This window comes from Muntiacus reevesi, chromosome X (genome assembly GCF_963930625.1).
Source record: "Muntiacus reevesi chromosome X, mMunRee1.1, whole genome shotgun sequence".
Taxonomy (NCBI): Eukaryota; Metazoa; Chordata; class Mammalia; order Artiodactyla; family Cervidae; genus Muntiacus; species Muntiacus reevesi.
In genome coordinates this window covers 34966646-34986725 of record NC_089271.1, presented here as the reverse complement: position 1 = coordinate 34986725, position 20080 = coordinate 34966646, and the positions used below count along the sequence as shown (strand labels likewise).

At 34.9% G+C, this 20080-nt stretch overlaps 1 protein-coding gene across 1 annotated transcript in view; it reads right to left on the bottom strand.

Moving 5' to 3' along the window:
- CFAP47 (cilia and flagella associated protein 47) overlaps positions 1 to 20080 on the bottom strand; it is a 490506-nt gene that overhangs the window by 322200 nt on the left and 148226 nt on the right. The window contains exon 27 of the mRNA XM_065916701.1: positions 3879 to 3979. Within this exon, the coding sequence (XP_065772773.1) occupies positions 3879 to 3979 (101 nt within the window). The remainder of the gene's footprint in view (positions 1 to 3878; positions 3980 to 20080) is intronic.

The following is a 20080-nucleotide window of genomic DNA, read 5'->3' as shown; positions in this document are numbered from 1 at the left end:
GGTCAAACAAGCATTTGTGAATTCACTATCAAATTACTGAACCTGAATTTCATAATTATATATATATATATAAACATTACAGTAAATATGTATATATATATATATACATACACACATACATATAGTACAAAATAAAAAATCTAAGTTCCCCTTACTCATGAATAAGATGTATAATAAGAAGAAAATAAAGAGTGACATGAGCTGAACTGAATGAACTTTATAAGGCAATTATTATGATATATCAAAGTTACTGGAGAATGAACAATGTTCAACTTTAGCATAAACAAGTACATACAGTCTTTTAAACGTTTCTACACCCAAATTTTTAGAATTACTATATATAGTGCTCAAAATCATACATAAAAAGACTGTCACTAACAAAGTAATTTCTTTCTAGTTAATTTTCTGAAATGAAAGCATTGCTTGGTTATGATTCCATTTTGTCCAGCTTTTGATCTCTATTCCAGTTAGAGCTGCTGTGACTTGGCCACGATGGTAATTCAAACAACCACAGGCAATGCTGAACAAGAAAAGGAAGCAGATATAACCTACCGCCAGATATCTACCTACATATCTACTTATCTATCTACATATGCATGCACATATATATGTGTATGTATATTATATAAGAATACAATATATATTATATAACAATAAAATGTTTAATACAACACATATATACAGAATGTTATTCCATCAGAGAAGCATGGCCTGTGCAATTAAAAAGATCTAACATGAAAGTTTTGCACCACAACTCCCGAGCTAGTAAATCATGTGTACATTATACAAGTTCTCTGAAACATCTGTTTTTTATCCATAAAATGAAATCAAGGGCTCTGAACTCATGTGTTTGTTTTGAGGATTACTTTATAGGCAGCAACACATATAAGTAATTTGGTATATACTAAGTTTCTTCCACCCTTTCAGTACAAAGCCATTCAGAATCTGCCAGAGAACCTTTGCCCAGTAGGTATGCACATCTCCACAATGCTAAGTCACTGCAGACTCCATAGAAGGAAGCCTTACAAAATTCAATGACAGAATGAGTCATTTTGCCAGAATGATACTGCATTAGATAGTACCTTTTCAAGTCAACATCAAATGACAAAAGGTTCCTAGTGGGGTACAAACCCACATCTGTACACTTCAACTAAACTCAGGGATTCATATGATACTTTTTTATTTGACATATTAAGTTTAACAACTTAATGATTTTTATTACATATAAGTCATACTTCTTTACTTTTGGATATACTTAGTATGTTTTAAGATTTCACCTTTACTGAACGTATCATTCTCTAGAGCACAGAAACTACATATGGAGGCTCTGAGGTCTCATAAATTTGGTTAGAATTCCCTGAGCAATGTGCTCATCCTCCCTATGACTCATTTTTTTAATTAAGAAAATAAATTTATTGGATATGAACATTATCAAATTTTGGTCATTTATGACTGTTTCTTAATCTGCAAAGTGAGATTAATAAGAGTATTGAACCATGGTTGTTGGGAAGACTAAATGAAATAACAAATATAAGGCACTCAGCACAAAATATCATATGCCTGGAAGGCACTAAATATATGTTATAAATCATTGCCTGCATATTTCTGAAGATATCTTATTTAAGAATCATGGTATCTTTCTATAGTAATGCTTACCCAAATGGATATATTATTTTAAACAATTATCATACAAATACAAAGACTCCATTTTTTTTTTCCTTCTAAAGAGATAGCAGTATTTTGTTCAATAATTCCTCATTTTTTGGGGAGGGGGCATTATGAAAAATAGAAAAAAGTGGTAAAGTAATAAGTTCTAATACCAATAATAATAAAATGACAATAATAACACATTCCAGTTATTTATAGTCTAAGAATCTTCACAAAAGCCTTTCTTTTTTATAAACACACCGCTAGTATCATGCTGCTCCCCCATAAAGCACATTTTGTTTAATAACAGATGCTTAAGGATCTGAGTACTAAAGATAAAAGCTTATGGTAAAATGGTGAGGTGAGAACACAAAATAGAATTTCCACCCAGGTACTGCAACTTTTCATCCTCTGCTCTTTCTATTACATTGTCTTATTTGATATCTCACATCCCATCCGTCCAGTATATTAGAAGAATATAGCAGCAAAATTTGTCAGAAAAATCTTTAAAATTTTGAAAATGTGTGCAAAATTTATAATACACACGTGCAGAGAAGGAACAATCACAGCAATAATAAGGAGAGACCCCAGGGTATGTGGAAGCCTAGAGCTTGATGCTGGAGAAGGAAATAGCAGCCCATTCCAGTACTCCTGCCTAGAAAATCCCATGGATGGAGAAGCCTGGTGCAGGCTACTGTCCATGGGGTCGCAAAGAGTCGGACACGACTGAGCGACTTCACTTTCACTTTAGAGCTTGATGAGGGGAGTGGGGTGGGTCAACAGTATAAACTGCTCTTCAGTAGTGCAGAGACAACAGTTTAAAGGCTCTAACTGCCTAATTTCCTCTGCTATTTGTCTCCCTCTCTGTGGAAAATAGAGTGGTTTATTGGATTGGTAAATAGGCAAGCATAGCTTGTATTCACTCTTTTTCCTCTTTGGGAACAAGCCTGTTCAATGAAGGGATACAGTCTCCTCTTAACTCCCTACTGTCATCCTGCACACTCACCCAAAGTAGCTAAGAGGGAAGCAGAAGTTGAAGGGCAAGAGTGAGCAAGGTTAGTTTATTAAGGAAGGTCCCTGGACAATGAGACTAAGATAAAGGACAGCCTAAGGCAGGAAAGACTCTTCTTTCCTTGGCTTTGTGATGGGACAGATGATGGGTAAGGCATGTTTGGAACTTGAAAAGTCAGTGTGTTCCTGCCAGATGGCCTCCAGTTCTTCTGAAAAGTCTCAGCCCCCCAAGAATGAGGCAGAACAGGATTGAATAGGTTTCACAGGAGTGGTAAACTTTTGAAGCAAGTGGAGAAGATGAGAAAACTTGAAAACAGACAAGACCTGCAATTCAGCGCTGAAACTTAAGCCTTTAACAATCTACACAGGAAAAAATTTTTGCACTATCCATTGTTCTCAATTTAACAGTTGAAAGTGCTGGAGGGGGTGTGTAGAAAATGAGACCTTCTACACTGTCAGTAGGAGTGTAAGTTGGTACAATCACTATGGAAAACAGTGTGGAGGTTCTTAAAAAATCTAAAATAGGATTACCATATGATCTAGCAATCCCACTTCTGGGCATATATCCAGATGAAGCTGTAATTCAAAAAGATATATGCACCCCTACGTTCATAGCGGCATTACTCACAATAGCCAAGACATAGAAATAACCTAAATGTTCATCAACAGATGAATGGATAAAGAAGATATGGCATATATATACACATAGACAACGGAATACTACTCAGCCATCAAAAATGAAATGATACCATTTCCAGCAACATGGATGGACCTAGAGATTATCATACTAAGTGAAGTAAGTGAGACAGAGAAAGACAAATACCATATGATATCACTTATATGTGGAACCTAAAATATGGCACAAATGAACATATCTATAAAAAAGAAACATGGAGATCAGACCTGTATTTTCAGAGAGGAAGCAGGGAGGGAGAGGGTCAGACTAGGAGTTTGAGGTTGTGATGCAAACTATTACATTCAGAATGGATAAATAACAATGTACAGCACATGGAACTATATTCAATATCCTCTGATAAGCCTGAGTCATGAGTGTCTGAGTGGAAAAGAATATAAAAAATATATACATATGTGTATTAGTTACTTTGCTATACAGCAGAGATTGGCACAACACTGTAAATCAACTATACTTCAATTAAAAAAGAAATAATAGTCATTCTATTATGGAATGGGAATGAAAAATCCAATTTATAACAACTTACCATATTTTACAATAATTTTTTGCTCATCAAGATGAATTGCCATATATGAATAAATAGTAAGCATGCAGTTTTCTGCTGTTGCAGTAACTGGAAGTGAAAACCTAAAAGTGAAAATATTGCATTTCAATAAATTAAAATCTTTAGATGCAGTAAACACAATGAAAAAAAATTTTAGCTATCCTGGATGTCTATAATAATCAAGACATGAATTAGTCATCATTTTTCTTTCCTTCTATCAATACTTTGGTTTTCTTAACTACCTATTGTATCTAGCTTAATGGTGTAAAAATATTTACTTTTAAAGCTTTTAGCAGAGATGGTAAATTTCACTTTCAAGTGTGCTCTAAAACACAGCTTGTAATTATGCAGGTTCGCAAACAGATTCAGGAAATTTTAGAGTTGAAGGAGCCTCAGAGTTAATCCACTCACCTTCTTCCATAGAATCTGTGACAAATGGTATCTAGCTTCAGAGGACCAGCATGACACTCATGACTCAGAAACAAGCCATTTCATATCTAGAGAACTGTAACCTCACAAATTCTATTTCAGGGCAACACAAAATCATATCTACAACCTAGAATCTCCATTACATTCCTTCAAATATTTAAATACAGTTCACTATATCTTCTCTAAGCTCTCTTTTCCATATTAAAAACATTTAGAATGCTCAAGGGTTCTTTCAACTTCAAGGCCTTTAAATATTTCACATACCGCCTAACTTCTTTAGATGATCTTTTGTTTTGTGTTTATCCTTTAAATGTGTCTGAGGATTGAAAGTAATATTGTAAAAGCTGTTCAACCAGTACAAAGTAATATTACCTTCCACAGGCTGCATACTCTATTTTATGAAAGCATTGTGAAATTGTCATTTTCACCAGTCACAAAACACTCTTAGATGATACTGGACCTAACTTAGGTGACAACTCTATCCTTGTGCAACTGATTTTTTAATATAAATACTATATTTTATATCTATATCACTGTAATATCACCTTATTGGTTTCAGTTCTGCATTATAGCATATCAAGATAATTTTACTCTTGAACCAGCTATCAAACTACCTCTTCTATCTAGCTTATTATGGTCACTGGCCAAGGTAGAATGATAAAATCTCATTTTATAATCCAAGTTAAATACAGAACACAAGTAAAATATAGAACACAAGTAAAATATAGACTGCAAGTAAAATACAGAATAGAATGAGACTAATAAAAATCTGTAGCTGAATATAATGAGTTGTCAAGGGACATTAAAATAAACATGCTATATGTAAATGAACTGATTTTCACCTCAGCTCTGCATAAGATATTTTCCCATAAGAAATGCATTGTTTTTACCTTTACTAATTAGTGTGTATTAAAATATTATGCAAAATATACAGATTCAACATTGTCTTGTTTAACCAACCCTAGTCATTCCCTTGCCTCATCCTAAACACATGCATTAGATTGTCCTCTTCAGGATTAGGTTGTGTTTTTATATGTAATTTTTTCCACATGATTTCCCTCTTAAAATGAAACTTAAAATTCCTTGATAGCATGAATCATTACTTCTACATACTATGCATTTATGCCAAGTGTAGCGACCAATCAAAACTCCATTAACTGACCAACTATGTTTAAGGATATTTTTCAGATTAAATAATATAGTTTATCAACAGACACCATCATCATTGCTATCTTAGAACCAAAAATGTTAATTTTGTTTTAACAGTGATTATAGAAGGAGAAAAAAAAAAAGGAAAGAAAAAAAGACAGCTCTAGAAAATCCTGTGGGTGCTCTGTCCTTAAGTTCTTATCCCCGGAAGTAGTCTTTGTGCTGGACTCCCATCCTCTGGGTGGGCATGGTGGGGTAATGGTTACCTTCTTCAGAGAATTACTACTGGGTTACTGGAGCTACTGAAAGTTCCAACTGCCTTAGGAGCTTATGGTCCTCAGAGTAATCCTGCAGCCCATGCCTGTATGCTGTGGGAGTTTGATAGTCTGACAATCTTGCTTCCAATAGCACAAAAACTGTACAATGGTAACCTCATCTGCAAAGAACTCCAGGGAACAAAGTGAGGTTGGGACTCAATTTTCATATGTATTTGGGATGACTGATTCCTGGTTCTGCTTCCCTTACCTCCTTACTTTTTTTTTTTTCCCTCTGGGTGTTCTTCCCTAATAAATAAGGTATCCATGAGGTCTCATCTAAAAGTTAGCTTGCGGACAACACTACCCAAGACAACTAACCAAATGAACAAACGAAAGAAGCACTATCACTTGAAATATTTATGAAATGGTACAAAACTAAGGAAAATATGTTTTGAAATAAAATTTCACTATAAGAATAAAATGGGAATAAATATCAATTATTTTTCTCTTATAAAACTAGTCTGTCAGATGATAAGATATGATTTCAGATGCTCCTTAAAGAATAACCAACATACACAAAATTCATTTGACCACATTCTTCTTGGGAACATGCAATACAGAAACTGGACAACTTATACAGTATGGGAATATGGACACTTTATACATTGATATTATTAAAAATTCATTTAAACAGAAAAAGGACTTTCAGTCGGTAATACTAACACATTATAATAAAAATATTTCTGAGAAAATTGGGTGCTTCATGGTATTTTATCAAAGAATAATGGTGTTATTTATGGATTCTCTATGCCAATCCACACAAACAGGAACTATGTATGGTAAAGGATTTACTCTAAAAATACTCAATATTACAGTAACAGTGAAATGAAAAGGCACTCTGACATTATGGATTTCAATTCCATTCTGGGATTTAAATAGAAAAATCAGGTATAAGTGAAATAGAACAGTTCCACTAGACCAAAATTGGGATGGACATTCCTGGTAACAACAGAGTTGATATGATGCAGATGTTGACAAACATGGTGGAAATGTGGCAGCTACTGTGCTGAGCATCTAACATCTAACATTTAATTTACCTAAATCCTCTAACAGTCCGAGAGGATAGCTATTATTAATTTTCTCAGCTTTTGGTTAAAATAGCAAAGTCCAGAAAAAGTCAATAATTGTTTAAGTTCACCCAATGAGAAAAGAGAGGGTCCAAGTTCAAATTCAATCTGCCTGAAACAAAGCTCTGATATTAGCCACTGCATAGGAATGGTGAGCTTCCAGACCTGTCTTGCAGAGATGTTCAAAGCTGGGAAGTCAGCATAAAATCACATAGGTGATGATGAACATAAACATAAATGTTTTTCAATAGTTTTTTTTTATCAATTATTTCATTAAAAACCACACACTATAATACTTCTAGCTAGTCTAATAATGCTAAATTACATAAGTCCTTATTAAAAATTGGTTTAAATAAAAGACTTTTTTAAAAGCTATAAATATTTTCCTGGGTTCTCAGGAAGAAATATTTGACTTCAGATGTGCTTCTAAGTAAACCATAACCAGCATTTACAAAACTGATGTAAACAAATTCTCCTGTTGGACACATGCAAATTCTAGAGGTGGAAATTCTGTAGTTGTATACAGAAACAAAAGGTGCTTCTGCACCCTAAGGGACAATGCAAAATACGTTAGGAAAAACTTGAGTCACTCTTTTAAACAGAATTTTTATGAACAAACTACTGATATTTTACTGTGATAAATCAAACAATAAATACCATAATATGTGGAAAGTCATGTATGGAGTACACTTTTTTTTCTCTGTTATTTCAGGTTCATGTAATAATTCTCATTAATTATTTATTTCCTCTGTTTCCAATTATGTACTTTAAATTCTTCTAAACTTACAGAACTTACACATGTATATACCCTGTACTTAGTTCATCAATTACCATTTTGCTACATTTATCTCTCTCTTTCCTTTTTATTTGCAATTAATTTTCTTAAAAGGTATGTGTACACAAATTTACCTTTAAATATTGGCATATAACCCCTAAGAACAAGAGCGTTCTTTCATATAACCACAATTCTGTCATTATTACCATTAAGTTTGACATTAGTACAAGAATACTATCTACTTTATAGTCCTTATTCAAGAGTCCCAATAATGCCAGGGTCCAAATTGGGATCAGTCATTGAATTTTGTCTCTTTTATTCTAGGACAATTCCTGAGCCTTGTTTGATCCTTCACGGCACTGGCATTTTAAAGACAAGCTGTCTGAATTGCTCTGACTGTCCTCTCCTGACTGGAAAAGATTTAAACATTTGTAGCAAGAAATCCTTATGTGTTGTGGTATGCTTCCAGCTTAACTGCATCAGGAAGCACAGAAGGTTAGTGTTCCTCATTATTTGTGATGCTGAATATGGTCATTTAATATGTTGTTGCCCATCAGATGTCTTCATTTTTTATAGCAGTATTTCTAAAAATATAATTTACATATAATTATATGTATAATTTACATATAATAAAATCTAGAGTTTTAAGATGTGTAACACAGTAGTTTTTAATATATTTACAGAGTTGTATAATATCACCACTACCTAATTTTTAAATATTTTCATCATCCGTGAATAAAACCCATAAACATTGGCATTCATTCCCCATTTGCCCCTTCTCTTAGACCCTAGAAGTCACTAATCTACTTTCTGTCTCCATGGATTTGCCCATTCTGAATATTAAATAATTAATTAGAATTATTACTTGTAGTTAAAAGTAGTAATTGGTGGTGAAATGTTGAGACAATGTGGACATCTCATCCTCATCAACCTTTCATCCAAAGTATATATGCTCTGTCTGGGTTGCATAAAGCCTTCTGGAAGAGCTCCTCCAAGGAGATAGGTCAGTGGCTCGAAAGGTTGACAACCACTGAGCCAGGATTCGAAACTGCACAGTGCCTGAGAGTTTGTGAAGAATTAGTCTTGATTTTTTAAATGTTCAGTAGAATTCTGCAATGAAACCATCTGGGACTAGATTTTTCTTTGTGGGAAGATTTTTAAATAACTATTCAACTTTTGATAAGAATTACAAAATGTTCTGATTTTCTATTTCTTCTACAGTATGGATAGTCTTCATCTTTCTAGGAAATTGTCAGTTTCATCTAAATCATCTAATCTGTGAGAATATAGATTAAGTATTCCTTTCTTTCTACTTAATTGAATTTAACTTGCTCCTCTTTTTCTAGTTTCTTTGAGTTGTGCAAGGCAGAAGGTGAGACTATTATACGAAATCGTTCATAGTATTTAATATAGGTATTTAAAACTATAAATTTCCCTCTAAACATTGCTTTAGCTGTATCCCATAAATTTTGATATATGTTTTCATTTTCTCTTATCTCAGAATACTTCTTAAGTTTCCTTCGGATTTGTTCTTTGACTCTGGTTTATTCAGGAGTATGTAGTTTAGTTCCCTCACATTTGTGAAATTTCCACATCTCCTTCTGTTGTGTTTTTAATTTCATTTCACTGTGATGGAGTTCATATTTTGTATGACTTCAGTCATGTTTAAAAATATTGAGACTGTGGACTTCCCTGGTGGTCTAGTGGTTAAGAATCTGCCTGCCAGTGCAGAGGACATGGGTTCGATCTCTGGTCCAGGAAGATCCCACATGCCGCAGGACAATCAAGCCAGTGTACCATACCACTGAGCCCACACTCTAGAAACCTCGAGCTGCAACTACTGAGCCCATGAGCTGGAATTATTGAAGGCCAAACATCTTAGAGCCTGTGCTCCGTAACAAAAGAAGCCACCACAGTAAGAAGCCCTGTGCACCACAACTAGAGAGTAGCCCCCGCTTGCCGCAACTAGAGAAAGCCCATGCAAAAGCAACAAAGACCCAATGCAGTCAAAACTAAATAAAACAAATTAAAATTAAAAAAAAAATCTTGAGACTTGTTTTATAGTCTAGCATTTAATCTATCCTAGAGAATGTTACATATGCACTTGAAATAAAGTGTGTTTTCTGCTGCTGTTATTTGGTAATGCTCTAAAGATGTCTATTAAGACCACTAGGTTGACAGTGCTTTTCAAGTCTTTAATACCCTTATAGACTTTTTGTCTAGATGTTTTCTCCATTATTGACATTGGGGTCTTGAAATCTCCAACAATTATTTCCAAATTATTTATTTCTCCTTTCAAATCTATTTGTTTCATAGACTTCAAGGATCACTTGTTAGGTATTTATATGTTTATAGTTTTTATATGGCCTTGATGGATTGAGAATCTATAATTATCATTATAAAATACTCATCTTTTTCTTTAGCAACCTTTTTCAGTCTATTTTTAATAATATTAGTATAACCATTCCAATTCTCTAATAGTTGTGAATTGCAGGGTATAACTTTTTCCATCCTTTTAATTTCAACCTTATCATATCTTTGAATCTATAGAGTTGTAGTTTTTTTCCCCTAAATCAAACCTGACAATTTCTGTCTTTTGATTAGATTGTTTAATATATTCACATGTAGAGTTATTATCAATATTTTGGGGTTTATATCTCCTATTTTGTTTTCTGTATGATTTATACGTGTTTTCTTTTGTGTCTTCTTTATTGCCTCATTCTACATTAAGTGGATTCTTTCTAGTATACCATGTTAATTCCTCAAACATATTTAACTGCATTTTAAGTTATTTTCTTATTGATTGCTTTCAGGATTATAATACACATCTTAACTTAGCATCTACTCCAGATTTAAACTAACTCAATTTCACTATGTTATGAACTATTGCTGCAATATAGCTCCATTCCTTTGCTTTATTGTCACATAGAATTACATCTTTATGTGCTACAAATCCAACAATCTAGTGCTATAATTATTGTTTTATATAATCTTATGTCTTCTAAAGATGTTAAGAGAAAAAAGGAAAAATTGATTTATATAGTTTTTTATATTAGATTTCATTAACATTAGATTTCTTGTTCTCATCTTTTCTTCTTGTGGACTCAATTTACTATACAGTATCATATTTTTTTCCAATATAGCTTTATTTCTACTGCCCTGCTTTGGTAATGCTACTTACAAAATATCTCTAAATTACTATTAGTTCCACTATACCACATTATATTGTTTTGTACAAGTGTTTTTAAGAATCAATTAAGAGAATAAATATATTGCAGTATAGTCATAAAGTTCCAGAGTTGTGATTGATATATTTTTTTGGAATATCAACTGACTCAAGTTTCAGGATCATAAAGGAATTCTCATTTACTTTCATTTCAATATTCCTATGATGCTGTTTTGGACTTATCTTTATTTTCTGTTACTACAAAAAGGATGCCTCTGGATACTAAAAGTTTAAGAATAAGAGATTCCTATAGTGTCACTGGATTCATTTGATTTTGACTAAATCTAATCATAAAAATGTCCTTAAACATTACACTGACTGAAATGAAAGTGCCACTATTCATAATTTTTCATCTATGATACTGGCATCTTTATAAAATCAGCCTAATACATCAGTCTCCTTTAATCTAATCTACATATACAGTGCATGTGTACATGCATACACACAAGCATATACACACATCACATACTATATACCTTTCCTCATACTCAAACAGTCATTATTGTCTTAGTCCCATTTGATTATTTTCTACACTACTGGATTCTAGGAAGGAAGTCACTGCAAGCTAAAAAACGTAAAACCAACAACAACAACAAAAGTAAGACAGAGATTATATTTTTACAAATTACAATTTTTATATTGAATTGAATGGTGACCACGTTAATTCATTAAATAAGGTGTGGAAAGTTGGATCATTCATCTCTCCGGTTGTTAGCTGGTGGATAATTAAAACTCTAATTACACATCTCTAAATCTGTCCCAATCAACAGTGAAGATAAGAGACTCTTATGCTTGTCATCCCAAATCATTCTAGAAATGAAACACTGAAGTTCCATGTTAAATCTCTATGATAAATTTCCTAGTAATTATAGTACTTTATCACTTTCCAACAGCATATGAAGTACTGTGATGGTCTGTCAACAATATGTCAAACACCATGAGAAATATTATGATATAATTTATATATTTCTCATCTTAACTAAGGATCTGCTCCTATATACACACTATTTATAGGCAGATCTTACACTCTAAAAGCAGCCCTACTGAACATGGTTTTAATTCACAAAGAGATGAGCAGAGCAAGAAGGGACAGGGTGGCAGGGTGTGGGTTTTGGAAGCACATATTTTCAGTCTTGGTTGTCTGTCCAAATCTTTCTCTACAAGGCAGCTAGAAAACTATAAAATAACATGTTGAAAAAACTAGCAATGGCTATGAAGGGTTAAAAGGAGAGTTTACAGTTAATGCTGCTTTGGGACAGTGATCTAGATTCCTATTTATGGGACTGAATAAACTGAGAAATAGAAGAAGGAGAAGAAAATATCTGGGTGAGCCCTTTGAAAATTCTTGTCATTTTAAAAACTCACTACTGCCAACATCATCATCAAAAACGCGTCCTTATTGCTACTTATACAATATTTAAATGAAGACTTTCAAAGGATGGACTCACTTTGGATGATCATGTTTGCTTTAGCAGAAATGGTTACACAAAAGAAAGATCCTTGAACAACCTTTCCAAAACAGCTTATCCATACCTATTCACAATGTTTCTCAAATCCATAATTGCTAGAAAAATAATTCACATGTAACCTCACTTAACACACAAAGAAAAGGTTGATAAATTATTTAAATATCTAATGCTTACTACAGGTAGTGCTTTTATGTTAGGTCAACTGGACTTCATCTGTTGCTGTAATGTATATTTATAACTGTCTAGGTCATTCATGATGTTGGCAGACAGAAGAATCTACCACAACTGATGACATCATATGCCATTTTGTTAATCAGTGATAAATTTACAGAGTTTTGAATTATTTATTTTTAATCAATCAAAATATACTGAAAAGATTCCTGATGATAATGTGATGTGATTCTCAATTATTTGTTTTTCCATATCCTTTCTTAAGGGAAGGGGAAAATAGTAAAGTTATAGCTACTCTTCTGGGCATTGCAATAATCCACAATATATGTTATCTGCAGTCCATCAATTCACTGCTATTTATAAGTATTAATGATTCTAGCAAATATGTGCTATAAACAAATTTATTGAATTAAAAGAGATTTTAGGTTTGACCTAAATGTGCATAAATCCACCGAGGTATGTTTCACATATAAAAGTATTCCATTGATTTGTATCACATTAGAATGAGACAAGGGCAGAAAATTCTTCTTTAGACACATAAGAGCTCTATAAATATTCATCAAGTCTAGAAATATATGTCCATTCAGCAAAATTTTAAATATATATCAATTCTTTTTACAAGAGTCATCTCATTTTTAGTCTATCCAATAATGTGGAAATAATCTCATAATTGATATAAACCATTTTGGAAATCTTAAATCTCTCTTTAGGGCCTATTTTTACAATTCAAGACCATTAACTTTGGTTAATATATATATATTATGTTTAATTTTTAATCCAGGGTTCTTATGGGAAAATACTATAGTTGTTAATACAATTTAAAATGGGGTTTCCAGGAAAGAATTATGGCAAAAAGCAAAATTCGTCAGCACTGAAATACGTTTGAAAAAATTAAAGAAATATATTCACATATGGACATATTTCAGTTATACATATATACTATTAATGTATAAACCATGTCTGCATTCACAAAAGTGTGTAAATTTACTACATTCTAAAAATACACAGGAAACATTTTAAACTTTAACCAGAAAGAAATACAGATTACTTTAACCGAGTATTGTAACCCCTCAAAAACACAACTGCTAAAAAGGTGGCTGCTCTATAATGTGATTACTGCAATAATACCTAATAAAACTGAGTTGAGAAATTATTTCTAAGTTGGGTGAACCATTTGGTATTTTTCTGCTTACATGCTTATACAATTAATGGTTAATTCCAAAAAACTTAGAGCTGAAGCTCCAGCTATTAGATATGTTATATAGGTCAACACTTGCAACCTGATGCAAACTCCCTCCATGATGACATGAACTCATATAAAAAAATAAGCTCATTTTCATTAAGTAATTCCTAAACTACTATAGTGCACTTTACTTTAGGAGATAGCCATGACCTGGCTAAAAAATAGAGTAGGTAATTTTTCAGGTTTTTTTCACTGTAGCTCTTAGAATATTTCAGGATATATAAATACATATATATATATATATATATACACGTACACACATATATACACACACACATATATGCACATATTGTATATACAGTTTTTTTTTTTAATGAACCTAACAGAAAAGATATCAGTGCAAAGATATTACTGTTCAGGGATCAGGGCAAAGAAATAGAGGAAAACAATAGAAAGGGAAAGAATAGAGATCTCTTCAAGAAAATTAGAGATACCAAGGGAACATTTCATGCAAAGATGGCCTCAATAATGGACAGAAACGGTAGGGGCCTAACAGAAGCAGAAGATATTAAGAAGAGGTGGCAAGAATACACAGAAGAACTGTACAAAAAAAGATCTTCACAATCCAGATAATCATGATGGTGTGATCACTCACCTAGAGCCAGATATCCTGGAATGTGAAGTCAAGTGGGCCTTAGGAAGCATCACTATGAACAAAGCTAGTGGAGGTGATGGAATTCCAATTGAGCTATTTCAAATCCAAAAAATGGTGCTGTGAAAGTGCTGCACTCAATATACCAGCAAATTTAGAAAACTCAGTGGCCACAGGACTGGAAAAGGTCCGTTTTCATTCCAATCCCAAAGAAAGGCAATGCCAAAGAATGTTAAAGCTACCACACAATTGCATTCATTTCATATGCTAGCAAAGTAATGCTCAAAATTCTCCAAGCCAGGCTTCAACAGTACATGAATCGTGAACTTCCAGATGTTCAGACTGGTTTTAGAAAAGGCAGAGGAACCAGAGATTAAATTGCCAACATCTGCTGGATCATCGAAAAAACAAGAGAGTTACAGAAAAACATCTATTTCTGCTTCATTGACTATGCCAAAGCTGTTGACTATGTGGATCACAATAAACTGTGGAAAATTCTAATAGAGATGGGAACACCAGACCACCTGACCTGCCTCTTGAGAAATCTGTATGCAGGTCAGGAAGCAACAGCTAGAACTGGACATGGAAATAGAAAAGGAGTACGTCAAGGCTGTATATGGTCACCCTGCTTATTTAACTTACATGCGGAGTACATCATGAGAAATGCTGGACTGGAGGAAGCACAAGCTGGAATCAAGATTGCTGGGAGAAATACCAATAACCTCAGATATGCAGATGACACCACCCTTATGACAGAAAGTGAAGAAGAACTAAAGAGCCTGTTGATTAAAGTGAAAGAGGAGAGTACAAAAGTTGGCTTAAAGCTCAACATTCAGAAAACTAAGATCATGGCATCTGGTCCCATCACTTCATGGGAAATAGATGGGGAAACAGTAGAGACAGTGGCTGGCTTTATTTTTGGGGACTCCAAAATCACTGCAGATGGTGATTGCAGCCATAAAATTAAAAGACTCTTACTCCTTGGAAGGAAAGTTATGACCAACCTAGACAGCATATTAAAAAGCAGAGACATTACTTTGTCAACAAAGGTTCATCTAGTCAAAGCTATGGTTTTTCCAGTAATCATGTATGGATATGAGAGTTGAACTATAAAGAAAGCTGAGCGCCCAAGAATTGATGCTTTTGAACTGTGGTGTGGGAGAAGACTCTTGAGAGTCCCTTGGACTGCAAGAAGATCCAACCAGTCCATTCTAAAGGAGATCAGTCCTGGGTGTTCATTGGAAGGACTGATATTGAAGCTGAAACTCCAATACTTTGGTCACCTAATGCAAAGAGATGACTCATTGGAAAAGACCCTGATGTTGGGAAAGATAGAGGGCAGGAGGAGAAGGGGACGACAGAGGATGAGATGGTTGGATGGCATCACCGACTCAATGGACATGAGTTTGGGTAAACTCCTTGAGTCCGTGATGGACAGGGAGGTCTGGCGTGCTACGGTCCATTGGGTCGCAGACAGTTGGAGATGACTGAGTGCCTGAACTGAACAGAGAAGAATGGATATTTGTGATTTGAAACATCTGGAATTAATTTATTTAAGGAAGGTATTTTTATAAACAAATAGTAACACAGACCAAGATCAGAGTTGGTCAGAATTGAAGGCCATCTCTATCATGATGGAACTTTAACAGAATTCCTTGTTTCATCCATCTCATTAGAAGAATCAGTTCTAATGAGATGGATGAAACTGGAGCCCATTATACAGAGTGAAGTAAGCCAGAAAGATAAAGAACATTACAGCATACTAACACATATATACGGAATTTAGAAAGATGGTAACGATAACCCTATATGCAAAACAGAAAAAGAGACTCAGAAGTACAGAACAGACTTTTGAACTCTGTGGGAGAAGGTGAGGGTGGGATGTTTCAAAAGAACAGCATGTATATTACCTATGGTGAAACAGATCACCAGCCCAGGTGGGATGCATGAGACAAGGGCTCGGGCCTGGTGCACTGGGAGGACCCAGAGGAATCGGGTGGAGAGGGAGGTGGGAGGGGGGATCGGGATGGGGAATATGTGTAACTCTATGGCTGATTCATGTCAATGTATGACAAAACCCACTGAAATGTTGTGAAGTAATTAGCCTCCAACTAATAAAAAAAATTAAAAAAAAAATGATACATAGAATTCCTTGTGAAAACTCCTTTTACCAACCATCTGGCCAAAGGTTTGAATTTCCACCATGATATATGTGTTTTTCATTGTTTAGATAAAAGTAATGTAGAAGAATATTTGTTGATTATCAATTAGTAGCTTGGAGGTTAAATATTAACACCTAGGCAAGGGAACACTCACTAGTGATCAACTAGGGTATGATGAAAGATCACAAGGGCTTGGGAAACCAGGAGGTGACCTGACATTGATTTCAAAGAAATGCGGTTACAGATAGTAGTATTAGCTAAGGACTCCTGGCATTTATAGAAGTGATCCAGAGGGAAGGGGAAAAGTAATGAGGAACTGCAATCCACTAAGTATAGCATAAAACACTCTTCTCTCATTAATATTCTAAAGTTGTATGATCTCTTTCACAATACTCCCACCGACTGAATGCAATTCCAATAATAGGAAAACAGAAAATATATATTAACTGTACTGCTTTATTCCTTTCCAAAAATGTAACTAAAATTCATCCAAAGGTTATCTCTTCAATTTCATTAACAGACTTGGAACACTAAAACTATTAAGAGGTGTCCATAATCGATGAAAATGGTTCCCAATTTTTATGCTGCAAATGCTCACAAATCTGTTTTTAAAAAATGAACCAAGGGATTTCTGTACGTGCTCTAATAGTAAATGAAAATAAATTTTACTTCAAAATGTTACTGAATTTAGAGTAACTTTTGGCATTATACCTTCTCAAAAATAGAGTAAAATATAAGTACTCTCATGTAGAGAGTTCAGTAAATGGTTTAAATGTGTTTCATAGTCACCTAACACTTATCTCTTTAATCTAATCAAAGCTCCTTAAAGGCAAAGACCACCACACAGGACATAAATACTCGGGAGTTTTGCTTTTGAGTTTTGCCTGCATACATGGGCAGATGGATGGATGGAGTGACTGACATCTGTATTTAAGATCTAGCTGAACTAAAAGACCCCACAAGCATAATATCCAATCTCTAATTATCATAGGTTGGGGTTACTGGAAGAAGACAGTTTGGGCTTTAAGAGGTTTATTAGGATCAGCATATGTATAACAAAGGGGAAGGAGGCAGGCTGGAGACGAGAGTAAGAAGTGGCAGGGCTGCAGGGTGTGGAGAACAGGGTGATGTAGAACAGCTATGCAGGCTTGATGAGGCATTGGTCAGCTGGGCAGGGAGTTCTGGACTGCCCTTCACAGTTTCTCATTTTGGGCTGAAATGCCTGGCCCTCTAAACCCATCTCAATCAATCAGTAAGTAGATGCCAGCTGGTGGGGTGCTACCCAGGCCAAGTGGTACCAAGCATTTAAGACAGATCCTGCAGAAGCTGACAAATGGAGGCTGCCGGCTAATCTCACTTGACTCCTTAAAGGGGCACTAGGAGGTGTAGTTCCATGTTTCCCCCCTGCTCCCCCCTTTTTTTCCCTTTTCTTTTGGCCATGCAGCTTGCAGGATCTTAGTTCCTAAACTAGGCATTGAACCCAGGCCCCTGGCATTGGAAGCTCAGTGTCTTAACTACTGGACCACCAGGGAATTCCCATTGCAGTTTGATCTTGATTTCTAAATCAGAAAACTCCAACAAGTGAGACAATCACCAGGTATACCAAGCTGCACAAATTGCTAACCTAAAACTCTTGGTGTATTTTATGACAGAACAGATCCACGTAGGTCAACACATAATTTAAGCAGCCCTGTGTAAGTAAGGAAAGACTGAGTGATCAGTCAAGGACTTCATATCCCCTCAATCTCTAAAGCCCTCTGGAGAGCACAGAACTTTGAGGTTTTCATTGGAATTGTATTGACCAAGATGGGAAATGCACTTCTCATTCAATTTTCCTCATGTCTAGCATTTATTTGTTGGTATGAACTCTCTGTATATATCACATATCACAAAACTTCAGCAATAGCTATTATTCAAATATCTAATAAGCAAGGGGATACAGTATGGTATTTAAAGCTATGGTTTTCCCTGGTGGTTCAGATGGTAAAGAGTCTGCTTGCAATGCAGGAGACCCAAGTTTTAAACCTGGGTCAGAAAGATCCCCTGGAGAAGGGAATGGCAAGCCACTTTGGTGTTCTTGCCTGGAGAATTCCATGAACAGAGGAGCCTGGCACGTTACAGTCCCTGTGGTCACAGAGTCAGACACAGCTGAGGGACTAACATTTGCTTTGCCATGACCTGGAAGGATACAGATACAAGAGATCTCTGAGGCACCAGTGATGTGATTTCTGACCGGAGTGGTAAATACAAGAAGGTTTACTTTGCAACGATTTTTTAAAATATTAGTTTTACATACTTTTATCTGTATTATTTAGGTAAGAAAAAATAAAAAACAAACTTCAAAACAGGTCAATTAATTGAAAAAGCAATTTGTAAACCAAATGCCCTCAAATTGATACGGCTGGGGTAGTTGAAAGTTATCACTGAGAAATTATCACCTCCACTGAGTACAAATTTTGAAGAGATTGGAAATTTCCTTGCAAATGCAGAATCAATGCTGGCAGTTAAGAATTGGGAATGTTAGCACAAATATCTCCCTACGCTATCCCCAAGATATGATTGTAATGGGCAAAGACAGTAAGAAGCAACCTTTAGCTGTCAAGAGACAAACTCCCCAACTGCCATACCATGAAGTATCTGAACAAACTTCTTTTTATTAGTAACAGATCAGTATACAATTATTGGTATAATTCTTTGAAAGAATCTGAAGTGTTGAATGGACAAACCTAGAAGTTAGGGTATGTTTAAAAACAAATCCAAGGATTTAATACCAACACAAAAGGATGAACATATCTGGGAAGCAAAAGGAAAATTCAGGAAAGTTGGGTCCTACATGCATTCTTGCCACCACCTTCCACACAGACCCTACTAAAACAACTACCCATTCCACAGGGCACCAGAGTCAGAGTCCTGTGGGTCTTGTGAAACTTCTGGTAAAGAAGGCCAAATATGCGATTGCCTGAAAGGCCTGACTGTATGAAATGCAATTAGAACACCAAGAAGGGTTTATAAAACATAAAAAGTTAAAATTTAATAAAATAGTCAAAGTACTGAAAAGGAGAAAGTGTCATTATGACTTGGAGTAGAGTCTGCTATCACCCAGAGGCCATCCTCTTCTTCAAAGAAATGGAGTCCCCTCCCCAAGTGTCAGCAGGACCCACTGCCACACAGGTCCCTGCATATGCACCTACCCAAGCCCAGGGGACTAAGCTTGTGTCAGTGACAGATTAGCAAAGGTAACGAGCTCTGGTTCATCTCCTTAGAAGTTTTTGTCTTATACTCTCTTCATTCTACTCCATTAGGCTTGAAATGACTACAGCAGAAAGCCACCTCAGAAATGAAGAGTCAAAAGAGAGAGTTGGTCCATAAGCCCCAGGTCGCCTTCTGACTCCATTCTATTGTGTGACATATACAGGGGAAAACCCCACAATTAATATGTATAATATTATGTTATCTTAAAAGTAATCTATATATGTATATTTGTGCATACACATATACATAGACAAGAGTTGCATATATTTGTATAGCCAAAGGTAATACATGAAAAGAAATCACAATTATAACACATGATGTGACTGTGTAAA